Raw genomic sequence first — 19,827 nt, 5'->3', positions numbered from 1 at the left:
GATTCAGCACTATCCACAATGAAGGAATGGTTGGTGAAGAGGATGGAACTTAATGGGATGGCTAAATTGACTTATTTGATCAGAGAAAAGACAATATCTACGTTTATTGCTGATTGGAAACCCTTATGGACTTTTTCCGTAAAACAGAAAAATGAACTTATGATTTATGGTTTTGAGGATTAGACAAGATAGATTATAGAAAGAACGTTAAGTTGTAACCATAGAGTAAGGTAAATTTATAATTGTACCTTTAACTGCTATAAAGATTGGAAGCTACATCTTTGTATCTTTTTTCTTCTTTTCTATTTTTTCTTTTACTTTTGTTTTCCTTTCTTGCACTTTTAGCTTTCTCTTTGATTTCTTTCTTTTTCTTTTTCATACTTTATATTAGTTTGTATTTGTTATTATCTTCCTTCTTAAAAATCTTTAATAAAAGTTATATTAGAAAAGGAAAAAGAAAAACACTGGCCTAGCCCTTCTATATAAAATCTTGGGGAAATATATTACTTTTTAAACATTCAGATGTGATGTTCATACCATATGGCTATCTCCACCCAAGCTTGGCACCCATTTCTTTGAAGAACAAAATATTACTATAATGTATAGAAAACAAAATGTCCATAAAAATGTCTCTCTCTGTCTCTTTCTCCATGTGTGTGTATGTGTTTGTAGGTAGGTAGGTATATATCCAATGTTCTTCCAACTGCATCTAAACTATATATGAAAAATGGTAAAAGATGGGAGGTTATGATTGTTTGAATGGTTTTAAGCATCTTGGAATAACTATTCACAGGAAAAAAATATTTCATTTGTTCAGGTAATTATTTCAAATTGTCTGTGTCAGCTTAATACTGATTAAATAAGTGATTGAAGATTCTTACGAATTTCTGAAGAATAAATGTTCAAATTAATATGATTCCATGACTGATGGATTGATTGACTGTTATTATTTGTGTGTTTGGGCATACACACACACATTCTAAGAGAGAGACCAGTGTTACTGCCGTTAGACATTAAAAATATTGATGATATTGAAAGGGGAGAGGCAGACCCTCAGATTTTCATTATCTAAACTGCCACTTCTCTATGAAGGTTCTGGGTTTAATTTTCCTGATTTCCAACTTTTATCATAAGGTTTATATTTTAACTTCTATTTCTTTGTAGAATTCTAGTCATTATTGAACACCATTATGGACACAACTAGAAAGTTAATGTATGATCCTTTTGATATCTTGGCAGGAGCTTGGTTACTCTTTCAGACAGAATTTAGTAATATTTAGTCTTATAGGGTGGTTTGCAATATTTTGGAGTAGAAGTTTAAATTTTATCTCTGCTGTCAGGCTTCTCCCTTGCAGGTGGGACTTGAAACAAAGCACACAAGAGGCTGGAACTTCTGATCAATAAATGATACTATAGAAAAGCTAAGAAGCTCTTATAAAAGAATCCCAGCAATGGCTAAATGTTCAGATGCAAGTTATATTTATAATAATCCCTGTTCTCCTTTCTTTTTCTGGGTGGTTTCTCTTTTTAAATAAACAGTTGTAATACAAATGTGTATGTCCTGTTACTTTGAGTTTCCTCCCCCCTTCTCTCTCTCTCTCTCTCAACAGTATTACCGTTAAAATATGTTGTACTACAATTTCAATAATCATAGTCACTGGGGATGATTGTCTAACACATCTGAAGATAGGAGGAGGCTGTCTTATTGTACAGTCTATTCCATCCTTCCCCAACTTAGTGTCCTCCTTTGATCCTGCAGTTCTAGATTAATGAACGTTGTAAGCTAACACACTTGAAAGGTTCCAGCTTGTTTTGTACCACTGCTCAGTTTGTTAAGATGCTCAGTTTCACCTCTGCCTTAAAAGAAAATCCAATACATATATGTAGGATCTTTCAATGATTATTACTTGGCCAGAAAATATACTGATTCACTAACTAGCCAGCCACATCTTAGCCTAGTAGGTTGTGGAAACTCAATCTAAGTCCTAAAAACAAAGATTGGGAACTACCTTCCTCAGGACTGGTTATTCTAATTGGAGAAAACGCTTGTCAGTTCACTTTCCCAAGTGCTGCAGCTGTCAGAGGCTTGCAATGTTTTAACCTGTAGTTAGCTGAGCCATGGTTTACTCAGCCTAACTGGCTGCATTTGCATGATGTTTTGAACCACGAACTTCAGTAGTCAGAAGCTCAAAGTGCTAGATTAAAACGTAGTTGGCTACTTCGCAGTTTATGGTTTGTGTGGTACAAACTCAGTCATTGGAAACAGTCTATAAAAATAAGCGGTCACTTGTGGGTTTCTAAGAGCCATCTGGAAGACCTGCCTTTGGAAACAGGAGGCTGGACTTGATATATCTTGATGGTCTTCTGGACAGACAACCACATGTTGTATTCTGACCTTGCAGGGGAATTATTACATTATTAGAGTAATCCAGCAGAGTATTGTTGGTGAAGGAATTGGGACAACTAGAGGAACTGGTGGAGAAGGTTGGAAGGAAGGGACCGACCTAAAATAAGGAATTTCCTGACTGTGAAAACTATTAAGCAATGGAACAGCCTGCCTCCCGAAGCTGCGGGTGCTCCATCACCGGATATTTTCAAGAAAAGGTTGGACAGCCATTTGTCTGGGATAGTATGAGGGTTCCTGCACTGGGCAGGGGAGTTGGGCTAGAAGACCTCAAAGGTCCTTTCCAGTTCTAAGATCCTGTGCCCTGATCTTACTTCAGAAGTCCCAATGAATAAAGTGAAATGTTCTCTTATACAGATGTGCAATCTCTCCACATGCACAGATTTAAACTTCCATTTGCATGTGATTTCTACAAAATAGTTAACTCAGTATTTGCCAGTCGTTGTTCTTATCAGGGCTGACCCCTCCTTTTCCCTAGCATACTGACATCCATTTTACCATAAGCTTCCCTTGCCTCCCCTTTGAAAATTGAACCTTGTATTGATTCCAGATTAACCCAAAACATTTGGTATGAGCCATCTAAATCCTAGAAGAACTTCTGTTTTCTAACCAGATATGAACCTGACAGTTGATTTGGTAGTTCATATTTTCTTGAAACCATGCAAGTTTGGCTTGGAAATAAATGTAATTGTATGCAGTGGCCTTTGATTTAAAATTAGACTATTAGGATGGGGCAAATAGTAATAGTTGTTACATGAATTGGAAAATCTTACACTGGTCTGGTTTTGAAGAATTAACAGGCTGATCACTGCATGCATACAATTATCAAAAGAAAAAGCCAAAGCATGTAGGAATGGGGCATGCTGACTCTCTCATATTTAGAGCAGCCTGGCCCCAGTGCCTGTGAATGATGGAAATCATAGACTACAGACCTCTGATGGTTTGGAGAAGGCTGATTCATTCTGAATCTGTAACACCTGTAACAACTTAGTGTTTAACTACACTGTCCTCATTAGCATGTGTGACAATATTTCATGCCTGACATTGGGCAATGACTCACCAACGTCCTGGCTAGTATATATTAATCTCCCCACCAATGTTGCCATTCTTCCCCTGAGATTATGTCACCTGTTGGCATGAAAACATGCACAAATCAGGCTCTTACAACAAGGAATGGCAACGCATTGCATCTGTCCCGATGCCTTTTCACAGTTGTGTAACCTTCTTCAATTCCCCTATATGAACAGGGGACACAGTGATGTTTTTCCCCACTGCTCTGTTTCTAACTGTGAATCTCCCAGATTTCCCAATCTCATACCCTCCAAATGCATTATTCAGCTCCCATCAGCCCCAGACACAGGTGCTGGTGGAGTGACGGGAATTACAGTTGATGATGCTTGGAAAGCAACAGCTGTTTATAAACATGCTTCAAAATTAGGGATGGTTAAGTAATAATAACAGCAATAAACAATTGTCAGGTTACTCATGCAATTCACCTTAAAGCAAATCCACTGGAAGGTCATTTGTAGGAATGGACCAATATGGTCCCTATGGAGAACCCTAGAGAAAGGTATTAGCTGGATCCCCAATTAGATCCAGGCCAAATTCTGAGTTTGGAAGTCTAACAGCCAGAGGTAAGGGGACATGACCACATTTCCCCACATGGAGAAGATACATTTGTGGCAACACCCAGGAGCAGGTCATCTGATCTCATTTCCCAGAAAGGAGTGGCGTTCTGTGGATTTTGCACAGCTTGTAGCTGCGGTGAGACTGTGCCAGCTCAAGCAGGAAAAACTAGTTAAATTAAGAATGTGAAGAAATGGCACAAAACTGCTTAAATTCTTGGCTACGAGCAAAATAAAGCCGGAGTCATGTGAAGGATTGCCAGGACAGTCTGATGCCAATGTAAACTGAAAATGAAGCAAGATCCTAACTCTTGAATCTCCTTTGGTTGGCCTCATCTATCCTGATTAATTCACTCCTTTGGCTGTCCCAATGAGTGTTTAAGGAAGTTCAATATTTTTAAAGCGGATTATAAAGGCCAAGCCCATAGGCATCTGCAGCAAAGCAAGATTATCTCAAAACGGCGGCATGCATGCAGGGCCCTGCATTTTCTGTCACTTGAACCCCATGTCTCACCCTGTGGTTGCCCATGGATGAGCCTATCTCAATGATATCAGTTGTTAAGTAACCAGTTTGATTAAAACAATATAACATTCACTAGAAACAAATACTGCAACTTTTTTTAGTCTGTACCAAATTCGAAGGATATTTCAGATAACCTGTTTTGCATCCAGTTGGACTAATTTGAGTTTTGTCTCTCACACGCTAAGATTCATATCTAAATCCATAAATGAGGTAAGACTTTTAAAGACACAGAGCCAAAGCTTTGAGAAAACAATGCAATACAGTAATAAGCTAATTTGTTGCTGGCTTTCGACACAGTTTGCTGATAAAAGGGATAAGGGGAAAGGGGAACAACAGTCTCTGAAAACTTTGGAAGTGTGGTTTCTTTCCTACCATATGGCCACATGACATGAGTGAAATAGCTCTATATTCCAAGACAGGCAATTTTGCTTTAGGCTTACTTCAAAAACGTAGTCACAGGTGACTTGCTTGTATATCTGAAGCTGTAATCCTATCACATTTATCTCAGAATAAGCCCCATTCAAAATAATGGGGCTAATAGATTTTTCTATGGTGATATATATTGGCATTCATTGCAGTGTGGTTCCTCAACCTCTTTATTCAGTTCTAGGAGTTGAAATCCATATATCTTAAAGTTGCCAAGGTTGAGAAACACTGCCCTAAAATTTTAAAGGGTAACACCAAGACCTTACACTGTGCTGAGGAAGCAGTATAGTTTTTTTTTTTTAATAGAGACATCATGTGATCCCTGTTAGCAACCAAACTGACACATCTTGCATGAACTGCAATTTCTGAACACTTTTGTACACCATACAGAATTTGTAGAAACAGTTAAGACAATGGAGGGGGGAAAATGACGTAGAACGCAAAAAGAACAAGAAGGTAGGAGACTTGATGAACATTATGTTTCTGGTCTTCTGAGAAACTTAAAAGGGGCCTGGATGAGACTGCAACTCCCAGAATTCTCAGCCAGAAAGTCCAGGAGTTGGTCATTCTGGTACATGTAGTCCCAACACATCTGGAGGGCATCAAATTGAAAGGGGGCTGGTCTCGCCTCTGTTTTCACTCAGGCGAATTACTGTGATTATTCATATATGGATCTAAAGCTCAGCCCTTGGCTGTAATACCACTGCTGCTCTTCCTTTAGAGGGGGGGGGGAGAGAAATCTCTACTCTTTATTCCTAAATCCACTAAGACAGAATTACATTCCATTTATTTCAGTTGACCCTGCTTGCAAGAAAGTAGCTTAAGGGCGGCTGGAAATACATGTGATTTATTTAGTGGAATCCTAGTTAACATGTTAAATGACATCATAGCATAATTCTCGCCTTGGCGAGTCTCTCCCTCCCCGCCCTGCCTTGCTCCCACCACACTCCCACCCTTGTCAGTTCAACTACTTTGGATACTCTGGATTTTTCTGAAGTTGTGAAGCAATTCATTCTGGTAAATTTAGAATGGCCTGCTGTCCAAACGGGAAGGGGTGGGTGGTGCTGGTTTCTTTTCACCCTTTATAGGTTTAGTCTGAAGTAATTCCTCCTGAATTCAGTGCAGCTCTTCCTACCTACCAGTTTTGTAATCTGATCCTACACAAGGTTGAATCAGCAGTCAATCCCTGAATTCAACATTATGATTGATTGATTGATTGATTGATTGATTGTTGATTGAATATGTGCCATCAAGTTGAGGTTGACCATATAGATAGACCTTCTCCAGAGTGATTTGTCTCCAACCTGGCTCCTCAAGTCTTCCAATAGTGCACCCATTTTTGCTGTAATTGAGCTTATGCTGCTGGTTGTCCTCTTCTTCTCTTTCCTCCCACCTTTCCCAGCATTACAGGCTTCTCCAGAGAGCTGGGTCTTCACATAATGTGTCCAAAATAAGATAGTTTAAGCCTCAAGCGAGTACTCTGATTTATTCTATGATGCATTTTGTTTTCATAGCTATTCATGGTATTCTTAGGAGTTTTCTCTAATTCTAAAGGTCAAAAGCATCAATACTCTTTCTATCCTGTTTTTTTCAACGTCCAATTTAAGTTTCACTGTCACAGAGAATACCAACATACTTACTTCTGAGTAAACATGCATACTCCTTAATTCAAAGAGTAAATATGCACAATTTCTGTGCTTGAGCAGAATATTTTTTTGTGCCAGCATTTTATTTTGCTGCTCACCCATCACCATCACCTTCCATGCAGAAGTAACTGAGATACAAATCTGTAAACCAAGCAGAGTTTCAGTTTAGGACAGTGTTGTCCAAACTTGGCCACTTTAAGATGAGTGGACTTCAACTCCCAGAATTCCCCATTCTGGGAATTGAAGTTCCCATTCTGGGAATTCTGGGAATTGAAGTCCACTCATCTTAAAGTGGCCAAGTTTGGACAACACTGGTCTAGGACAACTCAGTGGTAACAATGAGGCTTAATTTCAAGGAAGAACGTTTGGGACAATTTGCACTTACATTTGTGACCCATCCTTGAAGGACTTGAGGGAAATGTTGTGAGCGAGCCATAGAAGTTTAATTTTTCATGAGATACATTTCAGACCTAACGTGTCCTTCTTCTCCCTCCTTCTCTTCCCTGTAATTTCCGAGGGTCTTCAGACAGATGCCATAAGCGACGACTTGCTAACAACATTTCCTCCTATGCATTGTGAGAACAGAGAAAGTCAACCATGCTATGTTGGGTGAAACTTAATTCTGCATCAGCTCAATGAAGAGTGAACTTCATAGAGTAGAGTCTTTAGTAATAGTTGAGATAGCACCATTAATTACAACTGAAGTTACTCTACGGATGCATCAACTGTAGGCAAATATCTTCCTTCCTTGAACATCTTGAACATCTCAAGAGTGTTGCTGGAATGTTTTTCAATTCCCTACTGGAATCCCTTTTTTTTTTTCCTTCTGCAATTGTTTCTGCTTTCTGGGGCAAGGCAAGCTTATGGTTAATGGAAGGGTGGGGACAAAAATCATATTTCTATAACAGTATTTCCTAAAGAAATTAATCGTTAGTAAAACTTCTCCAAACTGTCTTTTCTCTGAGATGTTCCAGTCCTTCCCTGTATTTTCAACTATTAAAAGAAAAAGGAAAAAGGAAAAGGCTGTGATCCTGTATACACAGTGGCCTGAGAATAAGCTTTATGGAACTTAGTATTTTTTCCAAGTAGAAATACAGAAGATTCCACTGTTAGTTTCTTGTCTTTTTCCCCCCTTTTCTTTACAGAGGAGGTATGGGCAGGCAGTATTTTGCCCCAGTGCTGCCTTCTAAGTACTAGAATTAAACCATTTAAAATATATTAGCTGCACTTCTCTTTGAGTTAATTTGCAGGGTTTCCTTGTACCCTGAGGGGCCTCACCACAACATTTCTGGCTGGGAGCCTAGCTGGCAAGTCATCTCACCCCTGACGCTTGCTTTCTTTTCTCAACGAAAGGCCAGGCAAGGCATGGGATAATTTTATCATTAAATCACTGGACGGCAAGGTACTAACGCTAAAGCTTCCTGCCTCACTCACTCGCTGGCTCCTTCCGTCCGCCGACTCTTTCTAATCAAAGGCATGCAGGCTACGCGATCCCCACTTCCTCAGGAGATGTTAGCATTGTAAGCCAGATCCCCAGACCTCGAGGTTTTACTTCCCTCCGATGATCTCTCTCTCTCTCTCCCCCCCCCCCCAAAAAAAAAGTACTGGAGAATTCCTGTGCTTTGAATTCTTAGCTCTCTTTCCTTGAAGCTCAAAAAGCGGCGGAAGATCGGCCGCCTTTGGAGACGGGCGGTTCCAAGCCTCGCTTCCCACAAGCGCCTCCAAAGCCCCGTCGGGGCCCTTCTTGGTGACAGGCGAAAGAAACACCGCGGCCTGCACAGTAACAGCCGTGACAGGGAGTGTGTTTGGACGGCTCGGAGGAGTTTCTTTTCCGGACTGCCGCGACGGAGAGCGCCCGAGTCTGGCTTTCCGCCTTGGGTGGTATTTGCCTCATGAGGGAAAGGGGTATTCTTAATATTAGTATTGAATTTCTCTCTCTCTCTCTCTCGTAGTACTGTAAGTATTTGGCAGGGAAAAGTCACGTCAAGGAGGGCGCATTTTCCTCCCACCGCCCCATTCCGAGGCGGTCGTAAATCTGCATCCTGATCCAAAAGGGTTTCCCCGCTAGTGGAAACCTCCTCCGCCCCAAAACGCCTGGTTTAAAATGTTGTTTTGAAGGCTGCAATAAGGAGGCCAGATCCAGGACAAAGGGAAGGGAAGGGGGCCTCCTCGGCCTGCAGGGCAGGGCTTCCCAGCTGGGGTGAGACGACAAACGCTCCCCTCTCGGATGGGGCAGAAGCAGAGCAGCCTCGGGGATGAGCGAGAGAGAGCGGGGCAAATATGCTCTATGGGATACACGTAATATCTCCGAACGGGACCGTGAAATATATTTTATCCTCTTCGGTAAAGCTACAGACAGTTTGAGACGAATAAAACGAGACGCTTCCATAGAAGAGAAGCTTAGAAGCACCTTCCTCCGTCCAAATACGGAGGGAGGGAGGGAGGGAGGAAGAGAGAGAGAGAGAGAGAGAGAGAGAGAGAGAGAGAGAGACGCTGCGAATAGGAGGCTGGGTCCCGCCCGGATGTCTTCTCTCCTCTTTCTAAAAATCTCTCGAAATACACAGTGGTCAATCCTGTTTTTCCTTTAGCCTCCCCAGATCCTGTTCAGCTTTGCAGAGAAGTAAGACCTCCCCCGTTTTTAGGCTTTTCTTAGATTCCGAGAGAAGGCTGCTGCTGTCGTCATTATTGTTACTTCTCTGCTGTATGTAGAACCGCCGGCCTGTTGGAGAGGAATCCTCTCCACCTTCCCCCCCCCCCCTTCGGCCCTTCCTGCCAGTAAGTCTTGACGAGCTAAGAGAGAGAGAGATTTAACGGAGATGGAGACCCGCCTAACTAGACAGCTTTAAACCAGGGAAAATCGGATTTTTCAGCGCTATCCAAGACTCTATTCTTTTCGTGTAGAAGACTAGCAGATCAGCGACACAATTATGTTAGCGTTTTTCTCACACGCTTGAGATTTTTGGCCGGGGGTTGATAAGTCATATCAGACAGCATGTAGAAAAAGAAACTCGTGATGTGAGAAGGTGAGTCAGGAATCCTTTCTACCACCGGAGATCGCCTGATGGAAAGTCCTCCCTTTCTTCCGACCCCTGGACTCATTGAAAGAGACCAGCTCGTTCCAGTCTCCTTCTCCTCCCTGGGAATCCCAAACTCTAGGCTTCCAGCCAGCTTCTGGGCTGACCTCTCTCCGGGCAGAAATCTCAAAACAAGGGGACAGACAAGTGCCGGGAGCTGACTGACTCGAGTCTCCTTCCCTGGTGGGGCTTCAGGGCAGAAGGCTGGAGAACACCCCCCCCCCCAAGAGAAGGAGAGGAGGGTCGTCAAAGATAGTAGGCTGCCGGGCCCTTCTCGAGGCTACCGAAGGGTACCGCTGTTCGCTCCCTCCTGTCTTCTTTCTCGCGGACCACCGCACCTCCCCTGGGTGGCGACTGAAGCGTCATTGTCACTTGCCAAAGCAGGAAAAAAGAGGGGGGTGGAATGTCGCATGATTTATCCTGGAGGAGCTCCACTAATGAAGGAAAGAGGGAGGGAGCTTGACAAGTCCATTCGCCTTCCCACACCTGAAGCGCCAAAAACATGCAGCGTTCCTTCATTACGTTTCACGGCCTTCCTTCCTTCCTTCCTTCCTTCCTTCCTTCCTTCCTTCCTTCCTTCCTTCCTTCCTTCCTTCCTTCCTTCCTTCCTTCCTTCCTTCCTTATCTTGTGCCCGAATTTGAGGCACCGAAAGTTAAGGATGGATTAAATAAATCTATTTATTTAATTTTCCCCATCACCGAATCGTGTCCCCCTGTAATAGGGGGTCGAGAACTGAAACAGGTGGGGGAGTTAAAGATGGCGCTTCCTTGATAAAGAGAATCTACAGGTTTTCTCTCGCTAGGCGCGCACGGCGGTAATGTCTCCTATCGATACATATAGCCTTCATGGGAAATGCCCAACCAAGGCCAGTAGAGGCATCAAATAGTAAATGGCTAGATGGGTCGATTTAGAAGGGAAGATTTAAAAGACCAGCTTGAGCCAAAACCTCTGAAATCCCCCGGGGACTCCGCGAGTGCGAGGCAACGAAAGGAGGACAGGCGGTGTCAGACGAGTTCGGTTTCTCTAACCGGAGCCCTGCTGGCCGATCAAAGGCAATCGGAGCAGCTCCCATAAATCCACACCTTTGGGAGAGCAAAAGAAATGCGGGGAGAGTGTAAAAAGAGGAAGGGAACGCGGAGGAATTATGATTTTGGATTAGGTATTGTTGAGTCAGACGACGAAGCAGATGCCTAAGCCGCTTTTAAAAGAAGTTGAAAAGCAGCTGTTTTAGAAAGAAATCCCATCGACTTCGGGCGCGCTTACTTTAAGGAACACAAGTGTAAGGCAGCCCGCAAGACGACCTCCAAGAGTTTACACAGCCTGAATGCAAGGCGGCTGCAGGCGGAGTTAACGTGCTTAGGGATCGAGCGGGGCTGCAGCGCAGAGAAGATGGGCGAGTTGTTTCTGAGCAGCCGTCCTCCTGACTCGGACACGCGAGCGGTCTTTCTCGCCATTTCAGGGAGATGCCCCGGTTCCCCAGGGAGAGCGCCTTGGCTGCAGCCTTGCCTGAAATGAACCGAGAGCGGCCCCAAAGCCGAGCGTTTGGTGCACGCAGGTGCTTCGCTGCCCACCAGGTCCCCCGGGAGAACGCCTCTTTCCTCTCCGCTCAGACAAAGGGAGACGACGTCTTTTTCAACTAAGAAACTTTTTCATTTAGTGGTTTTAACAGACGTGACTGGGGTGACCTATTCTGGCAAAACAAAACTAAGAAAAACCCCCATCATTCCTTCGTTGTTTTAAATCGGCGGTTCTGTCTACAAATACAGTGTACCAAAAGATCTCTTTCTGGAATGTGCAATACTCGCAAATCAGGGGATCGGCGGCTTTCGGAAGCGAGCTATCAAGACGAGCGCTGGGTGGGTGGGTGTCCCCACTGATCTCCTTCTATGGCGTATGTCCCCACTGATCTCCTTCTATGGCGTAGATAAATGCCCACCCGGCATTTAAAAGAAAGGGGGACGGGAGGGGACCCAAGAACAGAAGGGCGCCTAGATTGGGAGCGCTGAGGAGGGGCTGTTCCGCCGGGAGGGAATTCCTCCCGTTCTTCAAAGCGGTTTAAAACGGTGCCGTGGCTTTTCAGGCATACCTGGAGCCAGGGTGATATATGGGCTTCAGGGCGTTCGTCTCACAGTTTACAAATGGAATTGAAGCCCAACGTGGCTCGCCAAGGCCTAACAGGAGAATCAACTTTCTCTCTCTCCCCGCTCCCCCCCCCCCCGCAGTTTGAAGGCTGTGGGCTGGGGCTGATGGGACTTGTAGTCCAACCCTTGCTTGACCAAGATGGTAAATGGCGGTGGCGAAAGGGGTTCAAGTATCCTCTCTCAGCCCCGAAGCTCCTTCGGGAGAGTTGAGCCCAGGTAGATCGCCTGTAGAAGAGGTGATCGGTCAGCGGAAAAGGTCCCCAACCTGCCTGAACCGCCTTTTTCCCCTTAGCAGAAAGAGGATCATTGCGAGAGAAATCCCCGACTGCAAAGAACCCACCTTCAAACCCGCGAAGGGGCGTCTCCTCCGGCACTCGAACTGCGTCTTTACGCTCGAGGGGCTTGGAAGGAAGCGTCCCTGAAAGCCGGGAGGTAGGATCGGGACTATGGAGGGGCTTTGTTTACCACGCCCTGGCTCCCCTCGGGGACCTGCGCAGTCTTTTGGACGGGCTTCTTGGGCACAGTGCCTCGGCCTCCCCAACTCTCGGAGGTGGAGCAAATCGAAGTGCCTGTGAGTCCTACCGCGTTACCACACAGATCACTATAGTGCACGTTGCACAAACGGTCGGGGTTTGGGGAAAAGTAGGCGTTTCAGCGGCTGGGTCCTCACCACGGACTACCCCACAAATTTTAGCCAACCCAAACCTCTGGGATCACTTTCCTCATACAGCACAGTAGGTCCCGAGGCCAGAATACTGGTCTGAGTAAAACAAGTTAACCAGAAGTAACCGCGTCTTGAGAGCACAGGCAGGCGGTCACCTTACACCAGCAACTGTAAGATGTGTGGACTTAAATGCTGGCTGGGGAATTGAAGTCCACACATCTTCTTGAAGTTGCCAAGTTTGAAAAACACTACCTTACACATCTGAGCTCAACATTTCTAGTGGTCCAGGCGGCATAGAAAGGAGAGAGAAAGCCCAAAAGGAAGAAAAAACTCGTTGGTGCAAGTCAGTCCATTCACCGCCCCCCTATTCCTGGAGAAATCGCCCTGGAACGAACCCAGGCACCCCCAACCCTAATTCCAGGCAAGGCTGAACACGCTGGCTTTAGGGCGCTTCTTTTTGCCCTCCCCTCCCAAAAGTAGGCGGAGTCACACGCACTTGCTCCCCAGGGACAGTTGCCCGCTGCCTGCCCGATCCCGAGAAGGATGTGAGGCCTACCGAGTTCAGCTGGGTTATATCCAAGTATAAACGGAGTCGTTTTTTTAGGAATAAGTTCTACCGAACTGAGGGAGGCTTACTCCCAAGTAAGCTACCTTAGGGTTGGTGCAACAATGCCCACACTACAGATCAGCCAGCGGCCCCATGTGGTGCCTAGTCCTGGGCCCAGAAGCGATTGATGGGCAGAGGGAGAGGGAGGACTCTCAAATTATGTTCTCCTCTCCCCGATTTTCTACTTCCTTGCTGTTTGGGGTGTCAAATCTTCTGCACCACTCCAGTCTGCGCTGGCGTTTTTCACAGGAGGTTCTGACCAACAGAGGTCACCCAAGAAGTATGCGCAACCATCACACAGCCTGGAGAGAAGGCGCTGTCGAGATGGGGCTCCCTCGCAGGCACCCCACCAGCCTGGGGATCCACTTAGATCCACTTAGAAACCGCCAAGTTCCAGAATTTCAAGCGGGAGTCGCCTCACCTCTCTGGGTCACCCCGACCATCTTTGGGGGTTGAAGGGGGGGTTGCCAGCCCTTTCCACCTCAAGGCGTCCAAGAACAGCTGCAGGAAAACAACTCCCAGCTCCGTTTAGCTCGGGATGGGACTTAAGAGAGACACTCCAGACTGGGGCTAAGCAGTCTTCTCTGTCCTGGTGCCCTCCAGATGCATTCAATGGGATTTAGCTGGCTGGGAGCAATGGGAATTGAAGTCCAATCCACCGGTGGATACACGGTTGGAAAAGGCTGGTCTAGACTACACTTGCAGACACATCAGCCCCCATGGCCATGAGAACACCAAACCAGCACTGAGCCCTTTTCAGACATGACCCTCGGGCTGCAGAAATTCTGCACCCTCTTCCATGGGGGGAGCCAAGTGCTTCAGTAGGTTTTACTTTCGGATAACCCCAACCCGCAGAAGAAAGGAGCGCAGGGGTATCGATTTCTTGCACTGGTCAAGGTAACATCAGGCGAATTGAGGCGTCACACAGGATTTTAGAGGGGCACAGCAAAAAGGGGCCTCAATGCCTGAGGCACGACCTTTGCACACCCCACAACTGCTCAGCGGGAAGTGGGGGGCAACTTCAAAGGAGCCTGTTTAGCATCGGTTGTGAAATCCTTCCCAGATTCCACACAGATTTCCCCCACACACATGCATACACTTGTTTTGGTGTAACCTGCCATCCTTAAAGGCGCCATTTAACCCTCCCACCTCAGGCCCCATCGGGGGAAGAGCAACACGGGTTGAAGGCATGGAGAGACTAGCAGGTAGGGCAGTTCCGGCCAAAGCAGACTGTCACCCCGCACCTCCTAAGAAGCAGATCCCTTTGGGCTGAGCGGGATCAGAGGATCTGGAGACTGCGATCCTTCAGGCCCATTTGGGGAGTAAGAGTTTGGTAAGAATCACACCCCCCTCCCCCTTGGCTTCCAAGCAAGCCGGCATGGATGCGGGAACTGCAGTGACCAAGGAGGATCCCATCTCTGAGTCCGTCCTTAGCTCTGCTTGCAGCTGTGAAGCTGCCTGCACCGAGCAGAGGGAGCGAACACCGACTTCCTTTTCCTTTTTCCTAGCGCTGCGCTGGAAGGCCTTTGTGGGGATCCATCCTAGCAAAGCTTCTCCCCTGATCCTGAGCCCCCTAACTTGAAGCGAACTCCCAACAGCCATGGGGCGGAGGGGCGGGACAGGTCCCCAACGTGGCTCCCAGTCGTCTGCCTGTCCTGTAGAGCCTTTGCTCAGGTGGTTCTCCCCAGACTTGAGGGCAGCTGGCCAAGTAACCGGCCCACTGACCTGCAGCGCTGCGCTTCTGGCCAGTCCTTGGCGGCTCCCCCAGCGGAGATGAAGGGCGGCGGGGCCACGGACTGACAAGCCAGGGGAGCTCCTACTGTTTTGATAAACATCAGCGACAGTAAGAAGTGTTAAAAAATAAAGGCTTATCTGAGCGGAGCTGGCAAATCTGCTTAGTTTTCTTTGCCGTTGCCTTCGTCCAGTGTGTGCAGGTGGCCTTCCGCAGGTGGCCTTCCCGCTCTAGCCAGAGCCCTGGAATTGCTTAGTGGTCTCCTATCCAACTGCTAACTAGATCTGTCCCCGTTTAGCTTCCCCGCCCAGACAACGCCAACCAGGTGCTGCCACCTGCTGAGGCAATAAACATTATGCATTTATTAATCACGGTGCCAGCATTTAATCAATAGTGTTACTCATAAAGCCGCCTTCCGCGCTCGAAAACTAGTTTGGGGAAGCGCGGAAAGAGGCTCTTGAAAAAACAAGACCCTCCTGGGTGGTGGCTTTTGCTGCTTTCTCCCGGGCGCGCCTGCCAAACGTGGAGCCCGGCGCGGGATCGCGAGCTTGCCTTCCTTCGCCTCTTGCGCCAGGAGAGAGCCGAGCCGAAATTGGGGCCCGGCCTTTCCCCGCGCTGCTTTTCTCGCAGGTCCGAGAGAAGCCTGGAGGGAGGAGTGCCGGCTGGCCGGCCCGTCTGACTCCAGATGAACAGCCAGGCCTGCAGCTGGAGGATCCGCAGGAAGCAGGGAGACCCGACGGGCTGCAGGAAGCGGACCCTTTGGAGCTCTTTTTTGGTTTTTGGTTTTCCTTTTAATAGCAGTGGGCAGTATCGCCAACCCGTCTCAGCAGTTAACAGCTGAAGGGGAGAACCAGGACGGCCAGCCTGGAGGGAGATAGGCTTTCAAAGCAGAAGAGAAAAGGAAGCCGGGAGGCGTCTTCCCCTTTGGAGGGACGGGAGATCTCTGGAAGGCCGGACTGGCTCGGTCTGCTGGCGACTCCCCCTTCTTCACGGGAGACCAGACACTATTTGATCTGTTATGACAGCAGCGCTCACTTAGATCACGGAACTGAACTACTCCAATCAGGGACTTAACGCTCAGAAGTTCCAGCACCAGGTCACAGCCTTGACACATCAAATCAAAATCAGGGGGCGGGAGAAGGCCTTTCCCTCCGGCCAACCAGGAGGCTTGGGCGCGATGCCCTCCCTCCCTCTTCCTGAGGCCGCCCCCCTCCACCAAAAGTCTCCCAGCCCTGAAGATCCCGGGATACCGTCTTGTTTTGCTCACCAGAAGGGGCGTTGGGAAGGGGCGGTTTGTGCAAGCAAGAATGAAAATAAGCGTACCAAAATAAGAGACGTAGGTATATTCTAGGGGGAGAGGGCGGCGCAGCTGTTTTTCTGGCTGAGAAGCTTAAGCCTTTGAAATGAAATTATCAGTCACTAAAGGAAGACAGTGGGCGAGGTTTTCTCCAGGCCAGGCCCTGCAAACCCAGAGCATGGAAGAAAAGCGGGCACTCTTCCTTTCTCGCTTCATTCCGGCCGGGCGCAGCTATCTCTCGCCTGAGCGCAGCATCTCAGCTCTTAAGGCCTTCTTATGAAGTCCTGCACAAAAATGTCCACGTTAAATCCGTTCTTAAAATGCCACTGATGGGCAGCACCAAACTCAAGGCCTGCCAGGAAAAAACGAGACTGCTGGCGCTGCCGGGAGCGCTTAACGCTTCTCAAGAAGGACGACAAAACCAACTCCTCCAAAGTCCCTATTTGCTTCCCCGGACAAAGTTTCCTTACGGATCTTCGAGGAGATGAAATTCAAGGAAAATCAAGCAGTACAGTGAGGCCCCTGAAGAAAAAGTTAATTTCATTCATTCTCCCTGGAAATCTCCCGAATTACTGCAATCTAATTTTGGAGCTGGCTGGGAAGCGTTGTGGGGACGTCGGGAGGGTGTAAAATATGGTGAAGCAGGTAGCAATGACTACTGCTGGTTGACCCCTTAAATGAGATGGGGAAGCAGGTGGCAGATAGGAACATCCACACCTCGTCTCGAAGGAAGAGGGCTTCGTCTCTCTTCTTCCCCCTCAATGGCTTAGGAGTTGTTTCAACGCGCCCCCATCCTATTATAGGATACCTTCTTTTTCTTTAGGCGGAGGCCCAATGACTCACAGAAAACTTAAAGGAGCCACTATTTTGGAAAGATAGCGCTGGGTTTCCTTTTATTTATTCTGAAACTCAATATCCGGGACAGCTCGTCGATCTGATCCTGGACCTCGCTACAGGCACGGAGGACATGGATCACAACTGGGGGAGAGGAGAGAGGTAAGAAAGGGGGGGGGGATTCCGGAAATCGCAACTCCGTTTAATTAACTGATAATTGATAGTTGGCGCAGCTAAGCGTCGCAGAGTGGAGCCCCAAAGGATCGCCAGAGGTTTCCGAGAGAAATCTCCATTCCCTACAAAGGAGAGGCCAGACGGTGAAGCGGCTCACCCACGAAAGAGTAAGGGAAGCCGCAAGCCAAGCGCTCTTCACGCTGTCCCGACATTTGGTTCGCCCCGCGCAGGCTTCCCGCCTCGGGTTGGAGCCTTAGAAACGGTCTCTGATCTCCGCAAGTAAGACACCAAGAGCAAAGGAAAAGAAAGGGAAAGGGGAGTTTTTACACACACACACACACACGCACACCCGGTGAAACCGCGCGCAAACTCCTCTGAAAAGAAGCGCTTGTCACTCCTTCTTCCCCCTTAAGCGGAACCTTCGAAGTCGGAAGGGCCGAAGTCGGGTTCAGTCCTGGTGTAAAGAGAGGCTTGTCTCTTACCGAAGGGTAATAGGGAAGAAAGAGGTGGGCATCAGGATCGGGACCAGGGAAGGACGAAAGCAGGTCACAAGCCGGGACCCTTCCGCGGCTTTCATGGTAACTCCGAAGTACCTTGTCGGACTCACGCTCCGCTACACGGAGCAAACCAGCCGAAAGAGCTCTACTACTACTAAGTGAATGTGCCACCAGGCTCAGTGAAAATAAGGAAGCAGGGGCAGGAAGGAGCGCCCCCGAGCCAGACTGAGCCTTAGTGCACTTGGAGGAACCCTAGCGCTGTTTCTGCCGTCACCCTGAACAACTCAGCCACGAAGGCGCTGCTCGTTTCAGGACCGATAGCCAGAGTTCACCACACATATGCTTATTCCGAAGTAAATATCGCTGTTTATCCGGGATCCCCATTTCCGGTGCACAATTGCTCCTAAGGAATCCCAACGGGGGGGGGGGGGCTACTCCAAAACCAGGAGACCCAGCATATAGGAACATTGCACCCCGCCCCCCGAACAGAGGTTTTTCCCAATTCGTGTTGGGCTATAACTCCCATCGCTCGCAGCCAGCGAAGGCATTGCTGGCTAAAAAGTGCGGATGCTGTTGTAAGCTCACCCCAGCCCGAAGGGGTCGGAGAAAGCAGCTGGGAGTGATGTTGACGGCGGCGCAACGCTGGTGCTGAAAAGAACCTGCCGGATGGCGGTCTAGAAGCCTGGAGTCGGGGAAAGGACCGGTCTGAGCCCTGGGAGAGACGCTGGCGGACGCGACGCCAGGAAAGCGCATTCGAGCGCGCCCAGGTACAGTGGTGTCAAGGGAGAAATGACCGGCGGGAAGTGGGGAGAGATCGCGGATCGATCGATCGCTCGCTCGCTCGGCTGGCCAGCCGGTCGGTCGGGATGGGCAGGGTTGTGGGCAGGGTTGGGGGGCACAGGAGAGAAGAATCCCGGCCGGGTGCTGAGCCGCTTACCTCGCCCCCTGTCCACAAAGCTGGTGATGGTGTTGGCGGCTTTGGAGGACTGGAAGAAGCTGGCGTTGATGCCCAGTTTCTCGGCGATGGAATAGGTCCGGTAGAGGGAGAGCATGTACTCGTGGGGCTCCACTCGCGGCTGGGCTGCAGCGGGTCCCTTTCTGGCCGCGTCTCCAACCGATCGGGACGCTCCGCCCTCCCGGCAGCTCCGCTTGCCCTTGGGGGACTCCCGGAGAGGCGGCGCGGCGGTGGCGGCGGGGATGGTGGCCTGTTGGCCACAGGGCAGATCCCCCCAGAAGAAGCCAGCGAGGAACACGGCGGAGAGCAGAGCCCGGGCCGCATTCATAGCGAGCGAGCGGCTGCCCCGGAGCAAAGCGCGCGCCCGCTCCGCCCAGCCTCCTCGCTCGGCGCCCACGGCCAGCACCAGCCCGTCCAGCCCAGCCCAGCCCAGCCCGCCTCAGCTCCCTCCGGCCGTCTGCAGCGCGGCGCCCCCAGCTCGAGAGGCCAGAGCCCGGCCGGGACCCGCCCCCGCTCCTCGCCGCGCCCCCCGACACACCCCTTCTTTGGTTGCCGGTCACGCCTCCCGCCCGGGAGAAGGGGAGCGGCTGGCAGGAGACGGAGCTGGACGCTGGTTCCCGAAACCAGCTAGAGCGCCAGCAAGAGTGCCAACCAGTACAGGAGAGAAAGCCCTCCCGACTATTTACAGACTTTTCTCCCAACCCACGCATTTTCTTGTGAGAACCAGAACCACACGGGGCTGCACAAGCCAGATCAGAGGGGGCACGGCTAACACATTTGGCTGTAGAAACGACAGGCGAGTCAGTTCTGGGAATGGGTCTGAGTTTTCTTATTTTTCATGGAGAACCAGCCAGGAATGCTCCAGGCCCTCAGAAAACCCCAGCTTTTTTATCTGCCCCAGCAGATCATGGCAACCTGCAGAATTACTCTGTATCTCTTTCTGCACTCCATGCTCCAACTGAAGAGCTGCACCAGTCAAGTTGCCTATGATTTCACTCAGGTTTAATTGTAATCACCAGCAAGGTATCTCTGCTTTAACGTTTTTAAAGGTGTTTAGAAGCCTCTTTGGATTTGAACTACTGTGGCCTACACCAAGCCTCTAGGACAGTGTTTGTCAACCTTGGCAACAATTCCGGAATTCTGGGAGTTGAAGTCCGCACATCTTAAAGTTGCCAAGGTTGACAAACGCTGCTCTAGGATGACAGATACTCAAACAAACCTTGGGGG

At 48.5% G+C, this 19,827-nt stretch overlaps 1 protein-coding gene across 1 annotated transcript in view; it reads right to left on the bottom strand.

Annotated features, from left to right (window-relative positions):
• The window catches only part of GDF6 (growth differentiation factor 6), a 28,328-nt gene extending 9,020 nt beyond the window's left edge, over positions 1 to 19,308 (bottom strand). The window contains exon 1 of the mRNA XM_007428883.3: positions 18,583 to 19,308. Within this exon, the coding sequence (XP_007428945.2) occupies positions 18,583 to 18,928 (346 nt within the window). The 5' untranslated portion in view covers positions 18,929 to 19,308. The remainder of the gene's footprint in view (positions 1 to 18,582) is intronic.
• Between the last annotated feature and the right edge of the window lie 519 nt (positions 19,309 to 19,827).

The sequence above is a fragment of the Python bivittatus genome, unplaced genomic scaffold (assembly GCF_059951505.1).
Source record: "Python bivittatus isolate LINGU-HERP-01145 unplaced genomic scaffold, Pbiv_v1 ctg000590_np1212, whole genome shotgun sequence".
NCBI classification, from domain to species: Eukaryota; Metazoa; Chordata; class Lepidosauria; order Squamata; family Pythonidae; genus Python; species Python bivittatus.
This window is presented reverse-complemented; position numbering and strand designations above follow the sequence as displayed.